At 53.7% G+C, this 22,464-nt stretch overlaps 7 protein-coding genes across 7 annotated transcripts; 3 read left to right on the forward strand and 4 right to left on the reverse strand.

The window, feature by feature from the left end:
- Positions 1-1,642: 1,642 nt before the first annotated feature.
- PG986_006081 (C6 finger domain-containing protein) lies at positions 1,643-5,024 on the forward strand (the record flags this gene model as incomplete). The annotated part of the gene is made up of 6 exons (XM_066842303.1): positions 1,643-1,787; positions 1,898-2,902; positions 2,952-3,657; positions 3,707-3,769; positions 3,830-4,478; positions 4,593-5,024. 6 exons carry the CDS (start codon positions 1,643-1,645, stop codon positions 5,022-5,024), a joined length of 3,000 nt encoding a protein of 999 aa, XP_066702165.1.
- A 402-nt stretch (positions 5,025-5,426) lies between these two features.
- Positions 5,427-6,390, reverse strand: PG986_006082 (putative 20S proteasome subunit (alpha5); the record flags this gene model as incomplete). Its single annotated transcript, XM_066842304.1, has 4 exons — positions 5,427-5,600; positions 5,684-6,208; positions 6,275-6,287; positions 6,362-6,390. The coding sequence occupies 4 exons, from the start codon at positions 6,388-6,390 to the stop codon at positions 5,427-5,429; spliced, it is 741 nt and encodes a 246-aa protein (XP_066702166.1).
- A 688-nt stretch (positions 6,391-7,078) lies between these two features.
- PG986_006083 (Spindle pole body component alp4) lies at positions 7,079-9,961 on the forward strand (the record flags this gene model as incomplete). The annotated part of the gene is made up of 3 exons (XM_066842305.1): positions 7,079-7,463; positions 7,527-9,481; positions 9,551-9,961. The coding sequence occupies 3 exons, from the start codon at positions 7,079-7,081 to the stop codon at positions 9,959-9,961; spliced, it is 2,751 nt and encodes a 916-aa protein (XP_066702167.1).
- Positions 9,962-10,546: 585 nt separating this feature from the next.
- PG986_006084 (uncharacterized protein) lies at positions 10,547-12,428 on the reverse strand (the record flags this gene model as incomplete). The annotated part of the gene is made up of 4 exons (XM_066842306.1): positions 10,547-11,031; positions 11,086-11,219; positions 11,273-12,252; positions 12,345-12,428. The coding sequence occupies 4 exons, from the start codon at positions 12,426-12,428 to the stop codon at positions 10,547-10,549; spliced, it is 1,683 nt and encodes a 560-aa protein (XP_066702168.1).
- Positions 12,429-13,828: 1,400 nt separating this feature from the next.
- Positions 13,829-15,402, forward strand: PG986_006085 (Membrane protein TMS1; the record flags this gene model as incomplete). The annotated part of the gene is made up of 3 exons (XM_066842307.1): positions 13,829-13,879; positions 13,952-14,031; positions 14,097-15,402. The coding sequence occupies 3 exons, from the start codon at positions 13,829-13,831 to the stop codon at positions 15,400-15,402; spliced, it is 1,437 nt and encodes a 478-aa protein (XP_066702169.1).
- A 404-nt stretch (positions 15,403-15,806) lies between these two features.
- PG986_006086 (uncharacterized protein) lies at positions 15,807-16,445 on the reverse strand (the record flags this gene model as incomplete). The annotated part of the gene is made up of 1 exon (XM_066842308.1): positions 15,807-16,445. One exon carries the CDS (start codon positions 16,443-16,445, stop codon positions 15,807-15,809), a length of 639 nt encoding a protein of 212 aa, XP_066702170.1.
- A 1,345-nt stretch (positions 16,446-17,790) lies between these two features.
- Positions 17,791-18,484, reverse strand: PG986_006087 (uncharacterized protein; the record flags this gene model as incomplete). The annotated part of the gene is given in 3 exon segments (XM_066842309.1): positions 17,791-17,828; positions 17,927-18,277; positions 18,295-18,484. Coding segments are annotated over 3 exon segments (579 nt in total), but the record flags the coding sequence as incomplete, so codon positions are not given.
- Between the last annotated feature and the right edge of the window lie 3,980 nt (positions 18,485-22,464).

A 22,464-nucleotide genomic window follows, 5' to 3' on the forward strand; every position in this document is an offset into this window, starting at 1 on the left:
GCTGTCAACGTACTCGAGCTTCGAAAGTACACATTTAGCTGCCTCCCATAGTCTTCAGGGCTCCGGGTCGATTTGTACGATGCTCAATTCAACAGATTGGAACCATTGGCCACACTCAACATCTTTTCATGGCGAAGTATGTTGATATACACACACGCCCTCGCCAGGGCTTCCAGGCCGCATCGGTGAGCAATGGCTTATCAGGTGTGGGTGGGTGCAAAGACAGGATCAGAACCTCCCATTGCTCATATCAGCCTGTGGTGTCTGCAGGTGCAGCAGCGATTGTCACACACATCATCGCACAGAAGAAGTAGGCGCACCTTGGCCCGTATTGACGATCAAGTCCACTATACATGCATTACTGCACACGCATCCAAGCAAGTCATGTACAGTCAAAATCATGGTCTCAATGTTTGCACCGTTGTGTCTCGCCACAACCTTGCTGGGCCCATCTGGCAAGGGGGCAAGGACGAAAAAAACCATGCACTGCTCGGATGAGGTTCGCTGGATGTATGTAAGCCGCGGAATCAGCGCCGCCCTCGGCACAGAGGGATTCCCATCTTATCAATCTATGTGATTTTAGGGTAGCATTGATGGCAATCATCGGCGACGGTGGATGGCATTTGATCTCATCTGGCATGGAGCGTATACGGATGCATATTCATATCCATATACCGATTGGTATGAATGGGAGGGACAAGGGGGAGACGGAACTGTCGTCTTGGCTCGGGCAATCACCACTTTGACTAACGAAGAATACCTGCTGCTCTAGCCCCACCCGCCAGCTATCTCTGCCTAGGCAAGCGCTGTATTACGTGCCGTGCATAGATGGTTGTAGCTGCATACGGCATGGAGGAGTAGCAGGCCGGTTCATTCAGCTAATTCCAGCCACGAATTGAAGCTACTCACGTAGATTCGGCCGTACGTGCGACCACGACCAAGACCACGGACCTCCAAGTCTTCACATACGCTTGCTTTTCCACTACATACCTACCCTACCTACCTATTCTGGCCTATACATCGACGTCTACGGCGACGCCCTCACCCTTGCATGTCCCAATGTGTAGGAGGCACGCCCCTCCATGCCCGCCCACAAGCATATCCTGAGTGTTGCTGCTTGGTTACACCGGTTTTGTTTCAGTCCTCCGCTTTGGCTACCTGAGGTGTCCTATATACAAGCAAAGTGTGTGGCCATCCGTTCCTTGGTGGTCTGGTCTTCTCCAGGTGGCCTCCATATCCAAGCCGCTGTTGCCTTCCAACCGCCCAATAACCTGAGTACTCGCACGTACGACGGCGGGAATTATTGGGCCTTCTTGTCTTGCCTCACACCGTCTCATTGCCCTGTCTCGGCCACGCGCTGGGCAAATACTGACCATTGTGCTTGCCGAAATCAAGGTACCGTGCACCGGGCTGCGCTGGTGCAATCAAGGGTCCAGCCGACATCTGAAGGCGGTGGATGGTCTTCACCTCCGCCCAAATTTGTCCATCCGCAAGAAATAGTCACAGCCCGCACGGGGGGCCAATGGTCCCGGTAGGCCATGTGGCAGGCTCGTGACTTGACGGCTAGGCGGCAAGACACCTAGAAATTCATCACCTGTTTGATCCAGGCGCCCCATATACTCTCCCTCTCCGTCTCCCAAACATGGCATCCGCCGAAGTAGAGGCCCAGGCCAGTACGGCGGCGCGGCCTCGTTCCCGCGACACCTCTCCCAGCCGAGAACAGGGTGACGAGGATTCAGGGCCGAAGAAGACGGCAGTGAGGAAACGAACAAAGACGGGCTGTCTCAGTATGTCCAATCGCGGTTGTTGTTCATTGCTACGTCATGTCGTCTTGTTCTCAGTGGGAAAGAGAAGACGAAGAGCATTCCGCCGCGCCTGTTCTAACCAAGCACACTAGCATGTCGCAAGCGCCGAATCAAATGTGACGAGGGGAGGCCGACCTGCAACAACTGTATCAAGTCCAAGAGGCAGTGTGAAGGCTATAATCAGCGTGTCATATTCAAGGAACCCCTCGGGGCATTTGCTGCCCAGTTTGGCCCTCTGGTCTATGCCCAGCCTTCGCCCCAGGCACTCGTCCGCGAGCAGCAACTTTCGGCGGCCCAGAAGTCCAATGCTCAATCGCTCCAAATTATCGCCCCGAAGCCGCCGCCCCTGGGGTACCACCCTGGCGTCCTCTCCCCCTTCGACCCTGTCTACAATGCACGACTGAACCCCATGCCCTTGCAGTCGCCGCCTCTGGGCTATGATCCAAACTTGTGCGGTCTTCAGCATCCTCCTCCAACCGCTACACAGTATCCGTACCTGTCGCCCGAGTCCGACCATGGTTTCCCTCAGAGCCAATGGAGGCAAGGGCCACAAGTTGCATCGCAACTAGACTTTTCCTCATTGTCGCCTCCCGAATATGGACCTCATACCCAGTCCAGTGTTTCGCCAACCGTGCTGCAATATGCCAATGCTTCTCTGGATGGTAGTATACCGGTGCAGCTGGAGCGCGAAGCGTCAGACGATACCGTTATCCCAGCCGTTGGAAGCCAGGTCTCTCCTGTACCTGACGACGACGCATTAATGGGTGATTCGGACGACGAAGGTCCTATAGACAGACACGATTCGGCCATGAGGCTCAACCAATTAGGAATGGTAGCTGCCCAGAGAGCCAGCGGTAGATTTGATATCCTTGGAACGCAACCCAGGACGTTCTCTGGCTACGCTGATGCCGGCGTGCTCGTGTCGTATGAGCCAGATCCGGCGCACTCTCCTCTCAACGACCGGAAGATAGCTGCGGTCTTCTGGCACTTCGTCAACGTGACCGGACCAAGCATCTCAATATATGAGCGCCATTCGTTCGACGCCACGCTGGCTAGGCAGGGACAAAACGTGCAGGCACGCCAGCACATATGGGCTTGTAAGCTAGCGACCATAACTGGGGCATACGGAGACTGACCGCTTTACAGTCAAATTTCCTCTCATGGCCTTCAGCCACCCTGCTCTCCTCCAAGCCATGCTTGCTTTGGCCAGCCTCCAGATTGCAAAACTACAACAGGTCCCACAAACTGCGTCCTTGAAGCATTACCATCTTTCTCTCCGGCGCGTAGCACGCAACATCGGACGCCCGGGGAGGCGTAATCAGCCTTCGAATCTAGCAGCGACATTGCTCTTGGCCTACTACGAGGTCTGGAACTCTGACCACGAAAAATGGAGTAAACATCTCCTTGGCGCGCGGTGGATTATTAGAGATATTCCCTTTCGACAAATGACGAGGTCTGTAATGATAATGCAGCGGAGGAGGCGGCAGCAGGCGGCAGCCCAACATAGCCAACAAGAAAGGTCAGCGAATATGGGCTACGGTGAACCAGTAGGTACATTCGGAACCTATGACGGTCCGTCCAATCAATCTCTAGAAGAAGAAGAAGAAGGAGTCAACCCTATGTATCGGGATTGGGACCAACTCGATGTGCAACTGCTCACAGAGCTCACCGGTAAGCACACCACGTTTGATGAGCTGGGGATGGGCCCCGAAACACCTCCGTTTCTCCGACCTGCATATCAAAACACCGTGACTGAGAAAGATGTGGACGAATACGAGAAACTGAGCGACCTATACTGGTGGTACTGTAAAATGGATATTTATCAACATATCCTTGGCGGCACAAAGCTATTGTAAGGAACAATCTGGATCGTACGTCGGATCGTACTGATATCAAAGTAGCATGGAGTACGACCACTGGCTGCAATGCCCCCCAAGAGCACCGATAGGCCGCTCGGATGCAATGTAAGTCACGTGGTACTCATCGCCAATCAGCAAGGACTCGTGGCTGACTTGATCATCAAGCTATGGCACCTATGATCACCTGATGCTACTTCTTGGTCGCCTAGCAAGCTTTACCTCTGGTGATTTATCCCGGAAACGGAGGGTGTTCAGTTTGAGAGGCACCTTTGGCGGCAGCGGGGCACCGCCGGGGACCTTTCCCGGCATGGTGCCCTCTTCCGGCCGGGTACCAATGCCGATGGGGTTTAGCCCACAGAGCGATGCAGCCTCACCAAAGTCAGATGTCCTGGAGGATTCTGACCTCGATGAGCTGACCATTGCAGCGCATCGCGAATGGGCTTTTATCAAGCATGCCTTTGAGGTTATCCAAGAGAAATTCGGCCCCGAATTTGCACAGGTTCCACCAGGCGCAACCCCCCCGGTCCCAACCCCCTTTGGCCTTGCCGCGCAGTATAGTACATATGGTGTGGCCGGAATATGGCTAAACTACTATATGGGGCTGATCTCACTGCATAGGGCCCATCCTGAAATGCCGCCCGTGGCCATGATGGCGGCGGGCATGAGTGCACATCAAACGATGGGCTATGCCATAGAGGTTGGCAGAATTGTTGCTGGGCTTGATGAATCCACCGAGAACAAGCCAGCTGTCAGTACCGTGGTGGGAGCTGCTTTCATTGAGAGCTCATTCCCCATGTTCGTAGCTGCTATCCAGGTGAGCAAAGCCCCCCTTTTATCATTTCCGATTCGTGCGAGGAGACTTGCCTGTTCACCTCCCGCCAAAGAGTAAAAGTGATTGGTGTTGACAAAATCGGCCTCCCCCTCTTAGCTCCAGTCCGAAGACCAGCGGCACTGGGTTGTCCGGCGAATGCACGACATCGCGCGGCTGACGGGATGGCAGTCGGCTCGGCAGATCGCGTCCGGCGCCGAATCGGCCTGGACCAAGGCGGCCCAGATGGGCCAGGGTCCTCCCTATAACCCCCCTGCCGACCTCGACCGGTCGGACCCCAGCGTCGGCGCACCTTCCATCTGGGGCCAGCCCCGCAGCATCAAAAACCGGATTCAGGAGGTCAGCGCCGACGAGAGCAACAAACTGGTCCTGGCCAAGAGCGAGCGGGCGTTCTATGCCCTCGGCCTACTAGGTGTGCAAGATGAGCTCGAGAAACTGGATCTCGTCGACTCGGAAGACAAGGGGAAGCAGCCGATGGGAAAACCGTCACCTCCAGGCTTGGATTATACCGGGGAAGGGGCTGGGGGATAGATAGTCTTTGGCTTCAGGCACATGGAGTCCTTCCTGTCTTGTAGATCACATAGTCGTTACTTGGATATTGATTGCGATGCAGGGAGTTTGCGTAGAGGGGGTTGATAAAAGCGGATGCCGTTTGGATTGCGGCAAAAGGCGTGTTATGACATCTGTCCCGGACTGGGCCAGAACGGGGTGTTTTGATAGCTCATTGGTCAGTACACTATTGATACATAATCATGGTGAGGCTGGCATATCTTCCTGCATTGTTGCAGCGCCTGGCGCCATTGATCCAGCAACCTGGAGTGCCCATCATCTAGATTTAGTCTTCTTGGTGACAACCGATCTATCTGGCACGATATCCGATAGGCAGAAGACATCATAGCGGATTTTGTGAGTTCTAAAGGACCGAGATACCCTCTAGTTGGCGGGCAGCCGTCCGACGACCTCAGCCATCTCCTCGTCCGTGTATATTCTGAAACCACGCTCCTTTGTCACGCTTGCAAGTTGCACGTTCTTGGCATCCAGCTTCTCCTCCATCACCTGCTTCAATGTCTTCAGAACTAATGTCTCGGCATCGGCGATCGTGAGAGACTGTCGTAGAAAGTTAGAATTGCGTATACCGACCGTATGGCTGTGAAAGCCCGTCGACCTCTCAACAAGCGTAGTCTTCTTACCTTGTGGTATTCGTTCTGCAGCTCGGCCTGCGCACCCTCGCTTCCGGATCCGATGGCCTTGGCGTCGTAGCGGTAGAATGTGCCGCTGGGCTCGGCGTGATAGAGCTGGGGGCCGTCCTCGTCGTAGCCGGCAATGAGCAGGGCGACACCAAAGGGGCGGGACATGATGCTCTCCTCGCCGTCGGCGCTCTCGCCGAAGCGCAGGGCCAGGTCGCAGATGGCCTGGGTGCAGCTCTCGACGCGCAGGGGCTCGTTGTAGTTGAAGGCGTGGCTCTGCGACTCGACGCGGGCGTGCTCGACCATGCTGCGGGCGTCGGCCTGGAGGCCCGACATGGCGCAGCCGATGTGCCGGTCGATCTCGACAATCTTCTCAACCGACGACGTCTCCAGAAGCGTCGACGTCACCCGCTTCTCCACGCCCAGCACCACGCCCTCGGAGGTCGCGACGCCGATGGCGGTGCTGCCCAACTTGATGGCCTCGAGCGAGTATTCGACCTGGAAGAGGCGGCCTTCGGGGAGAAGGTGCTAAACAGAGGCGGGCGGGGTTAGCAGTCTTGGTGTGAAGGTGGGTGCGTGCCGCTATCTACGTACTTGATACCCCGATCTGTTGGTTGGTGATGATGGGTTAGCTTTGGTTACGACCCCTCCAAGTGCACCGGGAGGCGATCAGAAAATAACTTGCCGTATTCAGATCTTGCCATAAACATCTTGACGGGTTGTGGGTATGTTGACGTCGGGTGGGTGGGAAGATGCGGTGCTGCTGTTTTGTTTGTTTGCGCGGGCGGGCGATGGTGGTGTTGACGTTGGGAAGGCTGATGAATGGACGGGAGCTGCTTCTGGAGCTCTGAGATCAAGTCAAGGCTACTACTCTACTGACGAAGCTCCAGCTCAGCAGCACTGCACGTCGGTGACTACCACCCACCCCCAGTTACCTGAGGTACTTACTTTAGGTACTTACTTTAGGTACTTACTTTAGGTACTTACTTTAGGTACTTACTTTAGGTACTTACTCCTACTCTAGGTACCCTAGGACGTGGTCGCTTAGCGCGCAGGGCAATCACTGGCGCTAAGCACAGAGCCTCCCCGAAGTTCACAGCGGAACTCCAGTCACCAGTGCCCAACCCGAAGCAAAAGCTGGGAACCTGACCCTCAGAGTGGGATGTACCTTGACTGATTGATTGATTGATTGATTGACGAAACGCGACTCGGTTTCTGGCCCGATGCAGCTTAATTGGATGCCCAGCTCAACTAACTCTGTCGTCAATCAGCAAGAAAGTCAACAACCGCCCGCCGCTACCCATACTCTCTGTCTTGCCGTTGACTGATGCTTCTGGCACAACGCCCCGGGGTTACAATTCCATAACCTCTGGTCCCCAATGTCGCCGAAACGCCATCATGTCATCCAGAGTCTCCAATTATGCGGACCGGCGCAGTAATGGCAACAGCAACGACAATGCGAACCCGACTTCCTCAAGACCCCGCATGGCATCGGGAAACCATAGCTTCAAGGCCGAACACCGTGAATCGCGAAGCGGCTCCTTCACCAGCACCGCCCATAAGCGGTCGGCGTCCGGCAACCCTCGGCCGGCCAGCAGAAGCGCAGAGGAACGCAGAACGGAGCGTGCGACAATCACCACGAGGGAAAAGCTCATGTCGCGAGCCAAGAGCCCCGAGAGAAGATCCAGAGACTACGGCCCGTCTGAGAGATGGAAGACCAAGGAGCCGTCCAGGCATCGCGCAACCGAGTCGAAGAGAGAGGTACCCCTTGAGGCTCCTCCGAGTAGGTCCATCCAGGTCTTCAATTCTTAGCGGTTCTGTAGTTCTAATACAAGTTCGTCTTCAGAAATATGGGAGCCTGTCGCCTCTTTATCCAAGCCCTCGACTGCGCCATTGGCGCGCCGTATAACGGTACCCCCGTTGGCGTCGGATATGCCCATGGCCCTGCAACCGCAAGCTCTGCATCAGCTCTCGCTAGAGGCGCAGGAAGCCGCCATCATCGAGGACCTGCTATTCGTGTTTATGGGATATGAGGGTCAATACATCCGCTTCTCCTATGCCTACAACCCGAGCGAGGAGCGAGATCAGTTGACCGGGCCGACATATAAAATATCACCCGGTCTGGATCCGAGCTTGGAAGACCTCACGCAGTCCATGCTGAAGATGGCGACGCATTACACGGCTCTGGGGCACTTTGTTGATGTCCAGAGTCGCGAAGAGTTTGGTGCGGTGAACCATGCACTATGCGCGGCTATTAGGAAGTACCTGCATGAATACCTGATCATGGTTGCTCAATTAGAGACTCAGTTCCTCACAAACGACTCTTTCACGTTGCACGTTTTAAATATACACACCCTTCCCACTTCCCAGATCATGGCCCAGCTTTACTTCCTGGCACGCGAGTTTCTGAAGAAGAACGGCATGCTTGACGACGAGAGTGAGGAAGAGTCCGACCCCGAGGATATCGACCAGATCCTCGAGAACCTGAAAAAGGGGGGCGATATCATTCCCGGGAATGTGACTGGGCGGAAAGTGTGCAAGGGCGGCGTGGTACTCGCCATGATCACCAAAAGGCTCGAGACTATGTCGGGCGACCCAGCAGCTCGGTCATTGCTGACGTCTCTGCTGCGCGATGCGAGTCGACCATATATGGCTATGCTCAACGAGTGGTTACATCATGGTGGCATCAACGACCCTCACGGTGAATTCCTGATTAAGGAGCAGAAGAGCATTACTCGAGAGGAACTGGATAAGGATTACACCGACGACTACTGGGAGCGTCGATACACGCTGCAGCGCGAACAGGATATCCCGCTGCAGCTGGTAGGGCTAAGGGATAAGGTTCTCCTTGCCGGCAAGTACTTGAACGTTGTCCGAGAGTGCGGAGGAGTCGACATTAGCAAGGTCGCTCAAGACGTCCCGGTGACTTTCGATGATTCCCGGTTTCTGGAGAACGTCAACAACGCATATGCTTACGCCAACGAGTCCCTCATGAAGTTACTCCTAACGACGCATGCACTCCCTGCGCGGTTACGCTCGCTAAAACACTACTTCTTCCTCGACCCATCAGACTATTTCACCTACTTCCTTGAACTCGGATCGTCCGAGTTGCGAAAACCAGTCAAATCTGTTAACACCGTCAAGCTGCAGTCGCTCCTGGATATCGTCCTGCGGCAGCCCGGAACGATCGTGTCTTTAGATCCTTTCAAAGAGGATGTCCATGTGGACATGAACGAAATCAGCCTCATCAAGATGTTGCAACGCGTCGTCAACATCACAGGTATGGAGCAAGGCGAGGTGTTGCAGCCTACTAGTGCAGCGTCCCTGGAAGCAGAAAAGAACGCAAACGGCTTCACTTCTCTTGAACTAAATTATAGCGTCCCATTTCCTGTCTCTCTGGTTATCAGCCGAAAGACGATATGGCGCTACCAGGCTCTCTTCCGGTATCTTTTGTCCTTGCGCCATCTCGAATCACAGCTGTGCACAACATGGCAGACACACAACAACGCCATTGTGTGGTGCCACAGGTCGTCGGCTCGCCGGATAGAAATCTGGAAGCGGCGGGTATGGACATTGCGTGCCCGTATGATCGTTTTCGTACAGCAGCTTTTGTACTTTTGTACGCTGGAGGTGATTGAGCCGAACTGGCAAGCTTTGATGTCCAGGCTGAAAATGAAGGACGGCAGCCTCGAGGGGACAGGGAAACCCGATCGCACAGTGGATGAGCTGATGCAGGATCATGTGGACTTTTTAGATACCTGCTTGAAAGGCTGCATGCTTACCAACAGCAGGCTAATCAGGGTGAGTACCCTGGCTCTTCCATTCCAGGCGAGTATGTGTGTGCTGACTTTCATCCTTAACTACGTCTAGATCCACTCCAAGCTCATGCAGACCTGCACCCTGTTTGCTGCATACTCCAACTGGCTATCCAGGGAGCTTGAAAAAGCCGATCCGGACCTCGTCGGCAACATCAAGCCGCCCAACATGAGCGACGAGCAATGGCGACGTTTCCAGGCGCTGAAGCCGCAAAAGTCGCACAACGACAGCATGGCCTCTAACAAATCGATGCTGGACGAGGAGGCTCGGGTTAACAACCTCTTCGAGATCCTCAAGAAGTACGAGACCAACTTCAGCAGGCATCTGCAGATCCTGCTCGATGCTCTCAACCATTACGCCGCCACGGAGACGGTGGTGCTGCTCAGTCTTTGCGCTCGACTTGCCACGGCAAACCAGGGCACGGAGTACTCCGGACTGAGACATGATGAGGATATAGCCGGTTGAGTAAATTAAGTACTATAGGTATGGTCAAGTAGCGAGAGAGGGGGTACTTGACGTTTGGGGTGGTGCTGAGAGATAGAGGGGGAGGGAGACAGGGCTTTTGTCCGATGTTTGGGAGAAAAGATACCACATTCAATTCGAACGCGTTCTACTTGCCCGAAACCTAGTGGCTATAGCATGTTGCTACACGGTGGTGTACTTGACAGATGATCGCATAGTCCAAGCACCAATCCCATTACCTCAAACGGGCACAAAGTACACAAAAAACTGCGTCCACATTATTCGCGTTGCTAGCTTTCCCTAAAGCTCCTATATCCGACCATTCCCATCATATTCAAGGATTAGAATCCCTTGGTAGCGGCATGCTAGCCCGACTATATAATGCCGTACGGGTCGGGGAATTATTTGATGTTATGAAGATTCCCCAGCAGGCTCGTCACGTGTTGACGGACTCCCTATAGAGCCGAATTAGTGCTATTACAAGTAAACCTATAATTATTTATATTGAAAACCCGCTCGCTGTGCCTGTCTAAATCTACCAAAACATCTATCAACAACCTACAATCGCTAAACCTTCTATAACTAACTCTAGTCCTCGCCACGCGCCAGCTTGACATTCTCCTTTTGTCGCTCCCGTCGTTGATGCCAAATCACCCACAGGGTAACCACAATGCCCACTGCGCAGGAGCACAGTGTCACCATGTAGGCCGTCCAGTAGCAATTGATGCCGTCTTCGCAAGTCCTGCTTCCATTGGGCTCCACGACCGAGTGCGCATCAAACACGGCGCCGTAAAACAGGTTGAAGATATTACTACTGACAACCGGCGACAGCGTCATGTAGCCCCAGTTCTGGCTCAGGCCGTGGATGCCAAAGGACTCGGCCACGATGGAGGGAAACACGCCAAAGAGGAAGCCGTATCCCAGACCGCTGAAGCCCGAAACAAGGCCAAGCATGTGGGGATTCACAATCTTCAAGGCACAGATCTGTGCCACGGCAAAGATGCCGCTGGCTACAACGAGGCACCATACGCGGCTCGCTTGGAGCAGTTTGACCAGCAAATCCGAGCCCATCCCTACAACATATCAGAATTATGCACATCAGTTAAGAACCGGAAATATGCACTTACCGCTCAACAATCTTCCCGCAAAGCTGCCGATAGAAAGGATAGAAACATGCATCTGCTGACGTAGCACGAGCGTCTTGTCATCGATAGAGTCATCGTAGTGTTTCCACAATGCTGTCACATCGTTTCCGATGTTGCTGTGGCTGGTTAGCGCTCGTTGGGCACAGGGGTATGCCCGGGTGGTACCTACTTGATGGTCATGAGACCAATGCCAGACAGAATGGCCATGATAATCCACAGTTGCCAGAACTCCACGTTCTTCAACAAATCCCAGCCGCGAATATCTACACGATGAGAACGATCCAAATCAATACTGCTCTGCACAAATACTTCACCAGGTAGCGACGACGACGTGGTCGACCGAGACATAAGAGAAGACGTCTCATCTAGTTCCCCAACCTCATCTCGACCCCCTTTGGCTGGGGTGGTCTCCGCCTCGAGATCAACCGCTGGGTTGCTTGGGAGTTCATGGTCCGGGGCCGGGTCGTCGTCGTTTGAGATGGCATTTTCATGTATTGTTGAACTATTAGATGACGTACCAGGTTCAGCAGGTTGACCGTGATGGAAAGCAGAGCGCCGTGTCTTCGATTCGTGGGACGTGGTTCGGTGTAGAATCTGCGAGTCGGACTGGCCTTCTTCGCCCGACGCCACAGATTGATAATGCGGCGTGTGTGGGTACACTCTCAAGAAGAAGAAGCCGACAAAGGTCATGGCGAAAGTTCCATAGGCCAGAAGCATCAGGAAGCGGCTCGGGTCTCCGGGGAACCAGACGGAGCCCACTAAAGCGAAGAAGAATGCCGACAGGCCAAAGGCAGCGAGCGGAAAGGCGGTAGCCGTGCCTCGGTGGTGAGGCCAGTTCAGCGCCGAAGTCTTGACAGACGCATTGAATGCCATGCAGCCTCCAAGACCCGTCAGGTAGGAGAAGAAGCACATGAAAGGCACCGATCCATGACCTTCGCTGTATGCCACATGTAGAGGGTAGTATCCGATACCGAGTAGGATGGAGCCCAGGACAACTGCCGGTCGCGGTCCTTTGCTATCGATGAGCATTCCGATGGGCACTCCCATGGAGTACATGCCGAGGTTTCCAGCCAAGCCTATTACATTGCTTTCGGTCGCGGATAGGCGCAGACGGTCTGCGAATTGAGGTGCCCATGCTGAGTAAACGTACTGTTGCCGAGTTGGTGCGGTTAGCAAAGATGTATGCAATTCGTTGCGTTTGGTTTCCTGGTTCCTGGTCGCAGGCCAGGCTTGAAGCTCACATTTGTCCCACAGGCGAGGGAGATGATTGTCGCAGACACACTGGACACGATACGTGCCTGGCGGAGGTCCTTATCCAACGTCATGTTGTTGGTGCAAGTTCGCAGCGATATCGGGCTTCCTACTCTGGGTACTCAGTGTACTCAGGGGATGGTGGCGGGCGCGGGAGATGGGATGGGGCCAGAGCTGTTGTGAGCAAGACCCGCGATCAATAGCGGCATCGAGAGAGAAGAACGGTGAAAAAAGAGTGTGCTGGGGGAGGAGACAGATGGGAAGGGGTAGGCAGAGGGACGGGCCTACATAATAAGGCAGATAACAAAAAGAGCGTTGGTGAACAGCAGGTGCTGATGTGTCTGTCGGCTGGCTATCGTGGAACCCCCCCCCCAAAGGACCAAGAAGAATGTACGTATGCTTGCCTTATCGGAGGCTATCTCCCCCATAGTTCCAGCGCTTGGTGGCATCCCGCGGCATCGGGGAGTGCACCGGGTGGGTGGGCAGCGGGTTTCATGCAGCTCCCCAGCGTACATGTATGTACATCCCAACTTCCATGTACCGGTGGCTTGATACTGCATGTGTCTTAGTTCCATCGCGGGAGCCGGCTGGAAATGGAGGAGGGTCTGTACTCCGTAGAGTCTATCTAAGTTGACCTATCTATCAATCAGATCCCCTTGATCGCGAAAGCGCCAGATTCCCGACCATTACATACGCATCATGGATCAGTTAGTCCCATGAGACAACGTTTGCGAACGTTTATCTCGCTGGCTACATGGTCTGATGGGACGAACGAATGGACGGGCTTATCCATCATCCACCGAAAGAACAGCAGCACTCCAGTCATCTGGTCTCGTTATTAGTGCTGCCTATTGTTGGCGATGCTCAGGCCGGAAAATGAAATTGTGCCAATTGTCTCGGCGGCCAGGAGCGGTGACCAAAACATTGGCGGTTGGTAAGTATTAGCAAATGGTTCCAATCTAAGCTTGCTGAGTGGCGGGCAAAACAGGTAGACGCTGGCTGGCACCAAGAGACAGTTTTAAGATGGCTCGTACTAATACGTACCTGAATCCGCTGTTGACGTTATGTAACAAGGCATCGCCAGGACCAATACAATTCAATGTTGTGCGGACTGCCCAACCTATGGACTGGACATCTTTTGGAATACCTCAACATCCAACCATGCATACAGCATTTCGAGCCTCAGCTACAGATACCAGGAATGAGAATAAGATGTCTGCATGTGCCACCTGCAGCGATTCATAAACATCTCGCACATGCGACTCGTGACTGGCGCCCCACCTTTGGCAGCCGGTGCAGGTGACGACGTAATCTGTAGTGCACGGTCGGGGCCTGCCGCATAATTCAGGCGTGCGACAAGCGCTTCTCAGATTGACTTGCTGCCATCCACCCAACAATAACAACCATCGTTGGCAAACATCCATTTCATCAACAAACACCTTCATTCGGATACGATACCACCGGAAACGGCACGATGGGTGCTCTCCTATCCATTCCACTGCTGGCCGTACCCAGCATGGGCACGGTAGGTCTTCTCTTGACTCCCGCGCATTGCTCATCTTGTCGTTCTCTCTCTAACGCCGTCTTTGCGATATAGCTCGTGTCCTTCGCGGCCAGTTGCTGCGGTGCTGCTACATGCTCCATGGTGTGCAGCGCGTGTGGCAAGTGTGGCAACAGGTAAGACGCTTCCTTGTCTTCTTCCGTGGTAGATTTCGCGACGAAGCTAACCAACGATTCGACAGTGTTGCCACCCGTATTGCCTATGCCCTTATGCTTCTGGTAAACTCGACGGTAGCATGGGTTATGCTCACCCCGTGGGCCGTCGAAAAACTGCAAAATCTCATGCTTGATTATGTCAAGATCAACTGCCCGAACGGAGAATGCTATGGACGGCTGGCTGTCCAACGGATCAACTTCGCCCTTGGCCTCTTCCATCTCATTTTCGCCAGCCTTCTCTTCGGCGTCAACAATACCAAGAACCCGAGGGCTGCCTTGCAGAATGGCTTCTGGGGCCCCAAGGTCATTGCTTGGGTGGCTTTCATCGTCCTCTCGTTCCTGATTCCCGACGAATTCTATGTTTTCTGGGGCACCTATATCGGCTTCATCGGTGCTATGCTGTTTTTGATCCTCGGATTGGTTCTTTTGGTTGATCTGGCCCATACATGGGCCGAATATTGCCTCGAGCAGATCGAAAATACGGATTCAAAGGTCTGGAGGATTGTGCTGATTGGGTCAACTTTGAGCATGTATCTGGGGTCTTTGGCCATGACTATCGTTCAGTATATCTTCTTTGCGTCCAGTGGATGTTCCATGAACCAGGCTGCCATCACCATCAACCTGATCATGTGGCTCGGCATCTCCTTCATCTCGGTCCATCCTGCGATTCAGGAGCACAACCCGAAGGCTGGCTTGGCACAGGCTGCTATGGTCGCCATCTACTGCACATACCTCACCATGTCCGCCGTTTCCATGGAGCCTGACGACAAGCAATGCAACCCCTTGATTCGCGCCCAGGGCGCTCGGGCAAGCTCGGTAGTTATCGGTGCAATCGTTACCATGCTGACTGTAGCTTACACCACTACCCGCGCAGCTACCCAAAGCCTGGGACTGGGGAACAACCGCGGTGGCATCAGACTGCCCGATGATGACGAGCATGGCCTCGTCACACAACAGCCCGGTCGGCAGGATATGAGACGAGAGGTGCTGCGGCGAGCTGTGGAGGAAGGAAGTTTGCCTGCTGATGCTCTGCTGTCAGACGACGAAGACGATGAGTCAAGTGGAAAGTCGTCGAACGACGACGAGCGCGCAAGCACACAGTACAACTACTCTGTCTTCCACGTCATTTTCTTCCTGGCAACCTGCTGGGTTGCGACTTTGCTCACTTCGACCTGGGGCGACGAGGAGGTGCAGTCAGGAGACTTTGCGCCTGTGGGACGAACGTACTGGGCCAGCTGGGTCAAGATCGTGTGTGCTTGGATCTGCTATGCTTTGTATACCTGGACTTTGGTAGCCCCTATTGTCTTGCCTGAACGCTTCGAGCTCTCCTAGGCTTGAAGCCGGTATTACCATTTTAAGGTGTGGAGTTCTGGGGGCATTGGTCAATTTTGGGAGAATGGGGGAGAGCTTTGTACAAACCTGATAGATATCACTTAGTCGTTCCTAAGATTGTGGCATTCAAACTCGTTTTTCAGTTTCATGGTCCGGATTGATGGCAGGGTCATCTCACCATGTGGTGTCTATGACATGTATATATATATATGCAAGAGCAGCACTGCCAACGCTTTGATTGAGAGGAGATTCAGGTTGCTTGCCGAACCCTTTTGAGTGATGTCGCGCCACAGTCTTTTGACACAAATATACAGAGCGGAGCACACACTCCCATGTGTACATCTCTTCCTTTAATATACAATATGGCACGCCCACTTTTCAGGCGTAAGATCTGCCGATTTCATTTATCCCACTACTTCCTTGACAATCTTCGCCAACTCGGACTTCTCCACGTCCTTACCCTCCAGGGGCCCACCGGGGGACAACAGCTTCTTCATGACGTTGCCCATCTGCGCTTTGCCTCCGGCTGCCTCGCCGCCCTCGCTCGTCATGGCCGTGACAACGCCCGCGACAATGGTCCGTAGCTCGTCGGCACCGACCTCCTGCACGCCGCTGCCGGCGGCGTACTCTTCGAGGATGTCGATCTGGGCCTGCTCCTTCTCGACGAGGTCGGCGCGGCCAGCCTCCTGGAACTCGGCGACAGCGTCGCGAGACGCCCGCGCCGTCTTGCGCAGGAGTGCCACGAGCTGCGCGTCCGTGACGATCGGGCTAGCCGTCTTGGAGGCGTTCAGCGTGGCCGCCAGAATCGACCGCAGCACCGCCAGCCGCGCGGCGTCCTTGGCCCGCATGGCCGTCTTGAGGTCCGTCTTCAGCTTCTGCAGCAGCGGCGGCGGCGGCGGGTCGGAGGAGTATTGGCGGCGGCACAGCGGGGCGGTGTTGGGGATGCTGAGGAGTGGCCGGGCGGCGGGCCAGGTGGTGGCATTGGTGAACCGAGCGGCCCGCACCAGGCCCAGGGGTAGCCGTTTGGGTGCTTGGAAAGCCATGGTGGTGTGTTTGGGATTCGGGAACGGTCGGGTGTTTCCTGGGTTGTGTACGGCGGCGGCGTGGTGCGTAAAGAACGAACCGGAGGAATTTACTAGGTATCGTGCTTGAGCTGCAATAAAAATTTGGGGCTTCTGCCAATTGGCTTCTGAACACGGGCCATTGTCCACCCCTGTCGTCGCCGAGCAGCTCCACCAAACAAGCGTGGGTGTCACACTGTCAGCCCCATCCCTACAGAAAATTGGGGGCGCTGCGTAGGGCTTAGTGACAACCTCCAATACAGGCTACTAATACAGTGCTAGATCTCGTCTGCATCAATCGTCGATCGAAGGCATCCTTTTCATGCTGCCCTGCCTACAACAAAACATGTACAAAGGATATCTGCGTCTATGCCCCGAAGTTCATCTGTAATTGTTCGTTTTCAATAGGCTGCCCTTGGATAGGCACCGGTACCTGAGATGTAGAGTACCTCAAGTGCTTAGGCAAAGTGGTACATTAGAAGTAATCATATCCACTTTCTGTGCCGTCATCACATGCCGGCAGCGAGCGAGACACCACGAGATCGCCCCCCCCCAATGTTGGAAGTTGCGACCACCATCATCCAGCAAGGTCAAGTAGGTAGTTACCCTAGTAAGTAGGTAGGTACGTAGTAGCGACTCCCACTTGGTCCTTCTACTTGGCAGTCTTCTTTCGCAGCCTTCTTCATACTGTTCCTCGCCTGCCAACATCACTTCATTCATTGTAACCTGGAAATCCCAACTTCAACTTCGTGTTGGTTCTGATGCTGGTAATCACCATCAACCTTTCATTATCGACAACACCGAAGTTTTCCTAAACACTTTTATTATGGAGGACAGCCACGAGTACTCGCTCTACCCCATCTGAATACGCACGACATCCTACAGGTTGTCATACACCGGGCCAAATGCCTCGGTACTTGAGGAAGCTTCCTCGAGACTATGTGCGAAGCTGCATCATACTCTGCCAATCTTCTCTCTTCGACAACGGTTTCTCGATGACCAATTCGACGCTTTCGCGGCGAAGATGCCGGCTCAGCCACATTCAGCGATGTGCCCGCTTGCCACTTCGTCCTTTCCTGTGACGGCTGGAAGAACTCTTGCTAGAGCTGTACCTGTGCGAGCTAGACACAGCTGGACTTGAGCGCTTCATACCGGCAACAACGTATCTGACAGATTATGTCAGTTCTGGACGCAAATGAATATGTCCCTGGCGAGACGGTAACATGGTTCGGCGAGTAGGCTCTTACGCTTTGAAGTATGGCTTCATAAACAGACCAGTCAGCAAGATCATCTTGTACTTGCACGCAATCGATTGGTCACATCTTACCTTTAACCCCAGACTGGCGGCTTCTTGTCGTGCCTGCCCTACAAGGAGGTGAAAATCTTCGATCGTCATACTTTGAAAATCAGTTTTCTATTTTGGCGGAGTCGGGGTGAGGACGAATTCCTTCAGCGAGACTTACTCTTGTATGGCCGTACAAGGGTACAAAGCAAGAGAGGATAGAAGCCTGCTAACATTCTCCTGATTGGCAACGCCGATGCCAAAGTCCCTTTCGTCTGTTGTTGTCTCATCAGCGAAGTCCCGGGATCGACATGCAGATTCTTACCGTGTGACCAGCCACACATTGGAAGGGTTACCTCTCTCATTTCCATCCTGGTGAAGCCGGCTTCCCTCATCCAGTGCTCTAGCTTGAGGCCCGCACGGGGGTCTTTCCCTGCTTGCTCCATTGCGCTTAGATAATGCCTGGACCAATGGCTCAGAGCATGGTCTATATGCGAATAAGTGTTAGTCTCCCTTCCCTGGACTGGCTTCCCTGTGTAATAAACTGACTGTCACTCAAGTGGCCACCATCGGACTGGGCGTTAAAGTATATCTCCACCATTTGGACCCAGCCTCCGGGAACAAGCACTCGATACAGATCGCGGAGATACGACGGCCATCTTCCGGCATTGATTCCGCCAGCAAGCAACCTGCTGTGTACAAGATCGAAGGTGTTGTCGTGGTATTCCAGACTGCTCATGGTTAGCGCCCATACTCCTGTGGCGGAATGCCTGGGCAACTCACCCTTCGTTAAGGTCTGCCTGTTCCAGATGCAGATTTACCGGATAGTAACCGTACATTGGCATCATCTCTGTGCTAACATCGACACCGTACACCTTAAAACCAGTCCAAAGTCAGAAACCGGATTTGGAAACGATACTTTTCGGTTCGGATGCGAACGTCGCCACCACTCACTAAAGTTGGGACGAGTCAAACGGACTGGAGACACACAACCCAGTGGCAGTAGAGAACCTCGGACGGAAGTGGAGTCGACAACCAAAACGTGAGACAAATATCGACTTGGGCTTCCCCACGGAAGTTTGATACGACGATTAAAAGGGGTCTTTGCGTACCTGGCACTGAGGTTCTCTCCGCGCAACTCCCACGGCCCAGTTTGCAGTTCCTGTTCCGCAGTCAAGCACTCTTCTTAGGGGGGTTATCTCTGGGAAAATAAGCCTATCGTCGAATACCAGAGAAAACATATCGTGAGTCATCTGGAGTCGTTCCACTTCGATCTACAGTCATCTCGTGTCAGCAATTCGTCGTCCTATCCAAACAGTCGAATACCTACCTCGTCTATAGGAGCCAGATACGCATTGCTCGATAGAGATAGTTGATGATACTCTCTACCATTGTACACGATCCGTACGAAATGCTCCTCGGGGAGGATAGGAAGGGCGCTTTCTTCTTCCCTTGATCAAAGTCAACTCCCTTGGCGGGTTGAGAGTTGGGGGTCTCGTCACTTACTCGTCCCACTCCGCCATATTATCAGCGCTGAGCCAGATGACTAACACTTCCCTCGTCAGGGCTCCGCCCCTGATGTACGATGACGATAAACGATAGTTCCTATTGAGGAATTTCTTTCCCAGTACTGGACTAAGGGTATTGGAGCGCCGGCGGTTTCTTTTGTGTTGAAGATGTAAGCAAGCCCGGTCGTGACTACTACGGAGCAAGAAAATCGCAAATATTTACCAAGCCAATGTTTTGTTGGACTTCGGGGAGGGTGTTTCTGAAAATGGCCGACCGTTGTCTTATGCGTGTGCCCAATGAGCGGGCGTCTCGTTTATAAGCCTGGTTGACAACAAACTCTTGCCTCCTGCACCTGCTGGCGCTCCCCTTTACGTCAATGCTACTTGTTCGATAGAGGCGCAAATAAGGTGGCATTGGGTGTTGCAACATGGACGTGCAAGGTCTACGGCCCCCAGGTAGAGCATTTTTCTTACAGGGTTGGGATAAACTCCGAGTCTTCGATATGGCCTTTGCCAAAGACGATGGTCGAGCATCAGCATGTTCTCATATGCGGCCAAGTGGATCGATGCAGGCCAGAGGCGGAACGTGCTGGGTTTCTCACAGCCCCGATCAGGAAGGCAATTTCAGCAACAAACACAGAGAGAGAAAGGTCTGTTACATCAATAAGGGTAAATGAGCTAAAGAGTGAGAAGAGACAGCTACATGGAGCTGTACATGGGTGTTCGCCCTCCCGCAGCTTCCACACCCAGTCTCAGCTTGACCGGTGGTCCTTCTGCCGTCCCTCTCTCCAGCACCAATCTCCACTCTCTATCTTATTACGAACCCGCGTTGCATGGCGGCCGTGGCCTGTCTCGAGAGGACGGACCAACCAGGCGTGCTTCTAAGCTGAGGGGAAGGGGCCGTGAATGGCCTGTGGCGCCACGCTGCAGTGCTGTGCTCCATACTAAGGGAAAGTGAGAAATGACCTGGGTTGTCGCTTCTTTGGCTTGGTGTGGTTGACTTGCAGGGCCGAATATATACGTGACAGAGCACATACTTGGTCCAGTAAGGGGGGGGGCGACCCAAAACCCAAATATCTGGGTCTCCCGTTCTGGTACACGTTGTACGGTTCCGGCAGGATGGAAAGTGTCAAGCCACGGCCCAGGACGCTGGAACCTGGGGACTACGCTTAAATGCCAAAGTCTCCCAATAGCTACATGCTTTGGCACCCACCCATTCACGCGCCGGGTGCTCGTCGCCCCTAGAGGGCCACAACAACAGCTTTCATATGCCGAGGAAACGACAGCATTGGCACGAAATTATTCCCGGAACGTCCCTTGGCCGAAGCAGTCGGCTAGACTGATTCGCAGCCTCGGCAAATGCGGACCATCATGTTCCCAAAAAGGCATCCCAGTGGGCCGACTCCCGACAGGGTGAAATGACAAAGCGCCGCAGAGTGTAGTCATGGCCGATCATGTATCTGCAGCACAAATTGGAAAGGTTTGTTGGGACGATATGATTTGCATACGCGCAACCGGCTTCGGCGACCTACACTGAAAGGGATTTTTTCCTCCGAGATCTTGGCTGTGGTTGCCACTGTGTACATGGCCCGACCTTGTCATGCAGAAGAAAGAAAAGACTGGAGGCAGATGGATGTATTCAGGTATGCCGTTGTGTGCATGCTATCCACTAGCAGGGTCAGATTAATCCGTCGGGAGCGAGACAGTCAGCTACACTAGCTCCATTGGCATCTCCCAGGAGACTGGATCATGGGATTGATCTTCATCGACAGCCGGCCTTCCCGTCCGCCAGCGGTGAAGTTGATGGCGTATAGGAAAGGTCTCGGCATAGCTACCAGACAGTGTTAGGCCACAAAGGGTTAGCTGGGTATGAAGGATGAGGAGGGGCGCCAGCGACTGCGCGGTGGAACCGATGGAATTGGTGGATCGAACATATCCACAACATACTGTAAGTTGTAATGTCACTATATGCAGCCCCAGACAGTCTTACATGGCACAAGAAGTAAGAAGCAGAAGCAAGAAGAAGGGCAGCATGGACCTACACATGCACACTGACTCATATCTGTCTTATCTCCAGGTTGCACGCAGCCAGACGTCCCGTGAAATCTTCCCGCCTGGGAATGCCAATGGCTGCGACCGCCGCAGGCAGGCTACTGTTCAGTGACTTACTGCATACCAGGTAACATACATCACATATGACTTTGTCCAATGAAAAGATGAGCATATGCATACATACAAGCACCAGATCGATACGTACGTACGTACTGGACCAAACGTGGACATCATTCGTAACGGAGGTTGCATACTTGATTAGCCTGGGTGCTCGAGCGAGAGCGAGGGGGGGGACAACAACAGAGAACAGGGAAGAAGAGAGAGATGGTCGACAGAGAGGGGCCGACTAACATCCTAAGAAGGGGCAGGCCGCATAACAGGCCGCGATATATAACAAATGGTGGAATCCTCACTGCCCTGTATTATTATATATACTGGGTATACAGGATATCCTTGTTGAGAGTGCGTGTTTTCTATGGAGGGGATAGGCACACGCAGCACCCTCATGCCACATAACATAACATATTGCAATGCACCAGACACCGACACCGATACCGCCAAGACAGGATATGGCACACAACCAGCAAAAGAGGACGATGACGATGAAAGAACAAAGCATATTCCCGCCCTTCTGGAAACTCGGCTGACGCTGCTTGCTGGCTGTGTGTCTCTCTGCTGGAGATATCCCGACAGCTTACCTCAGGTCTTATGCATTAGCGCCGGCTGCGTGCCATTCAATCGGGACGGCGTTTTCAGCCGTACGACGCGGCCAAACAGAACCCGAGATCGCCCGTCTCAGCACAAAGTGTCATCTTCTTCTTCAGATGCTGCATGTCTTCTCCCTTGCGGAGAGGGCGAAGGCGGGGGGGGGGCACAAACGCTCAAACAGTCAGCATCCTCATCCTCCATCTTAGTCGACTCCCCCTTCTCTGTCGATCGTCTATTCTTGGCCTGCAGGGGGAGACGGGGATGCAAGCGAAGGAGACGTCGACTATTGGTAACCTTGGCAAGACCAACCACCAATCTGACGGGCCCAAGCAGTTTGTTTGCTACCGACGATGACTACAGGCTTCTTTCACAAACCCATCACAAATCGTCTCACATCAGAGGCAGCCGATGATGATCTGCTAACCTGACTCCTTCGAAAACTGGGGGAAAA

The sequence above is a fragment of the Apiospora aurea genome, assembly GCF_038362705.1.
Source record: "Apiospora aurea strain CBS 24483 chromosome Unknown utg000004l_segment0_segment0, whole genome shotgun sequence".
NCBI lineage: Eukaryota > Fungi > Ascomycota > Sordariomycetes > Amphisphaeriales > Apiosporaceae > Apiospora > Apiospora aurea.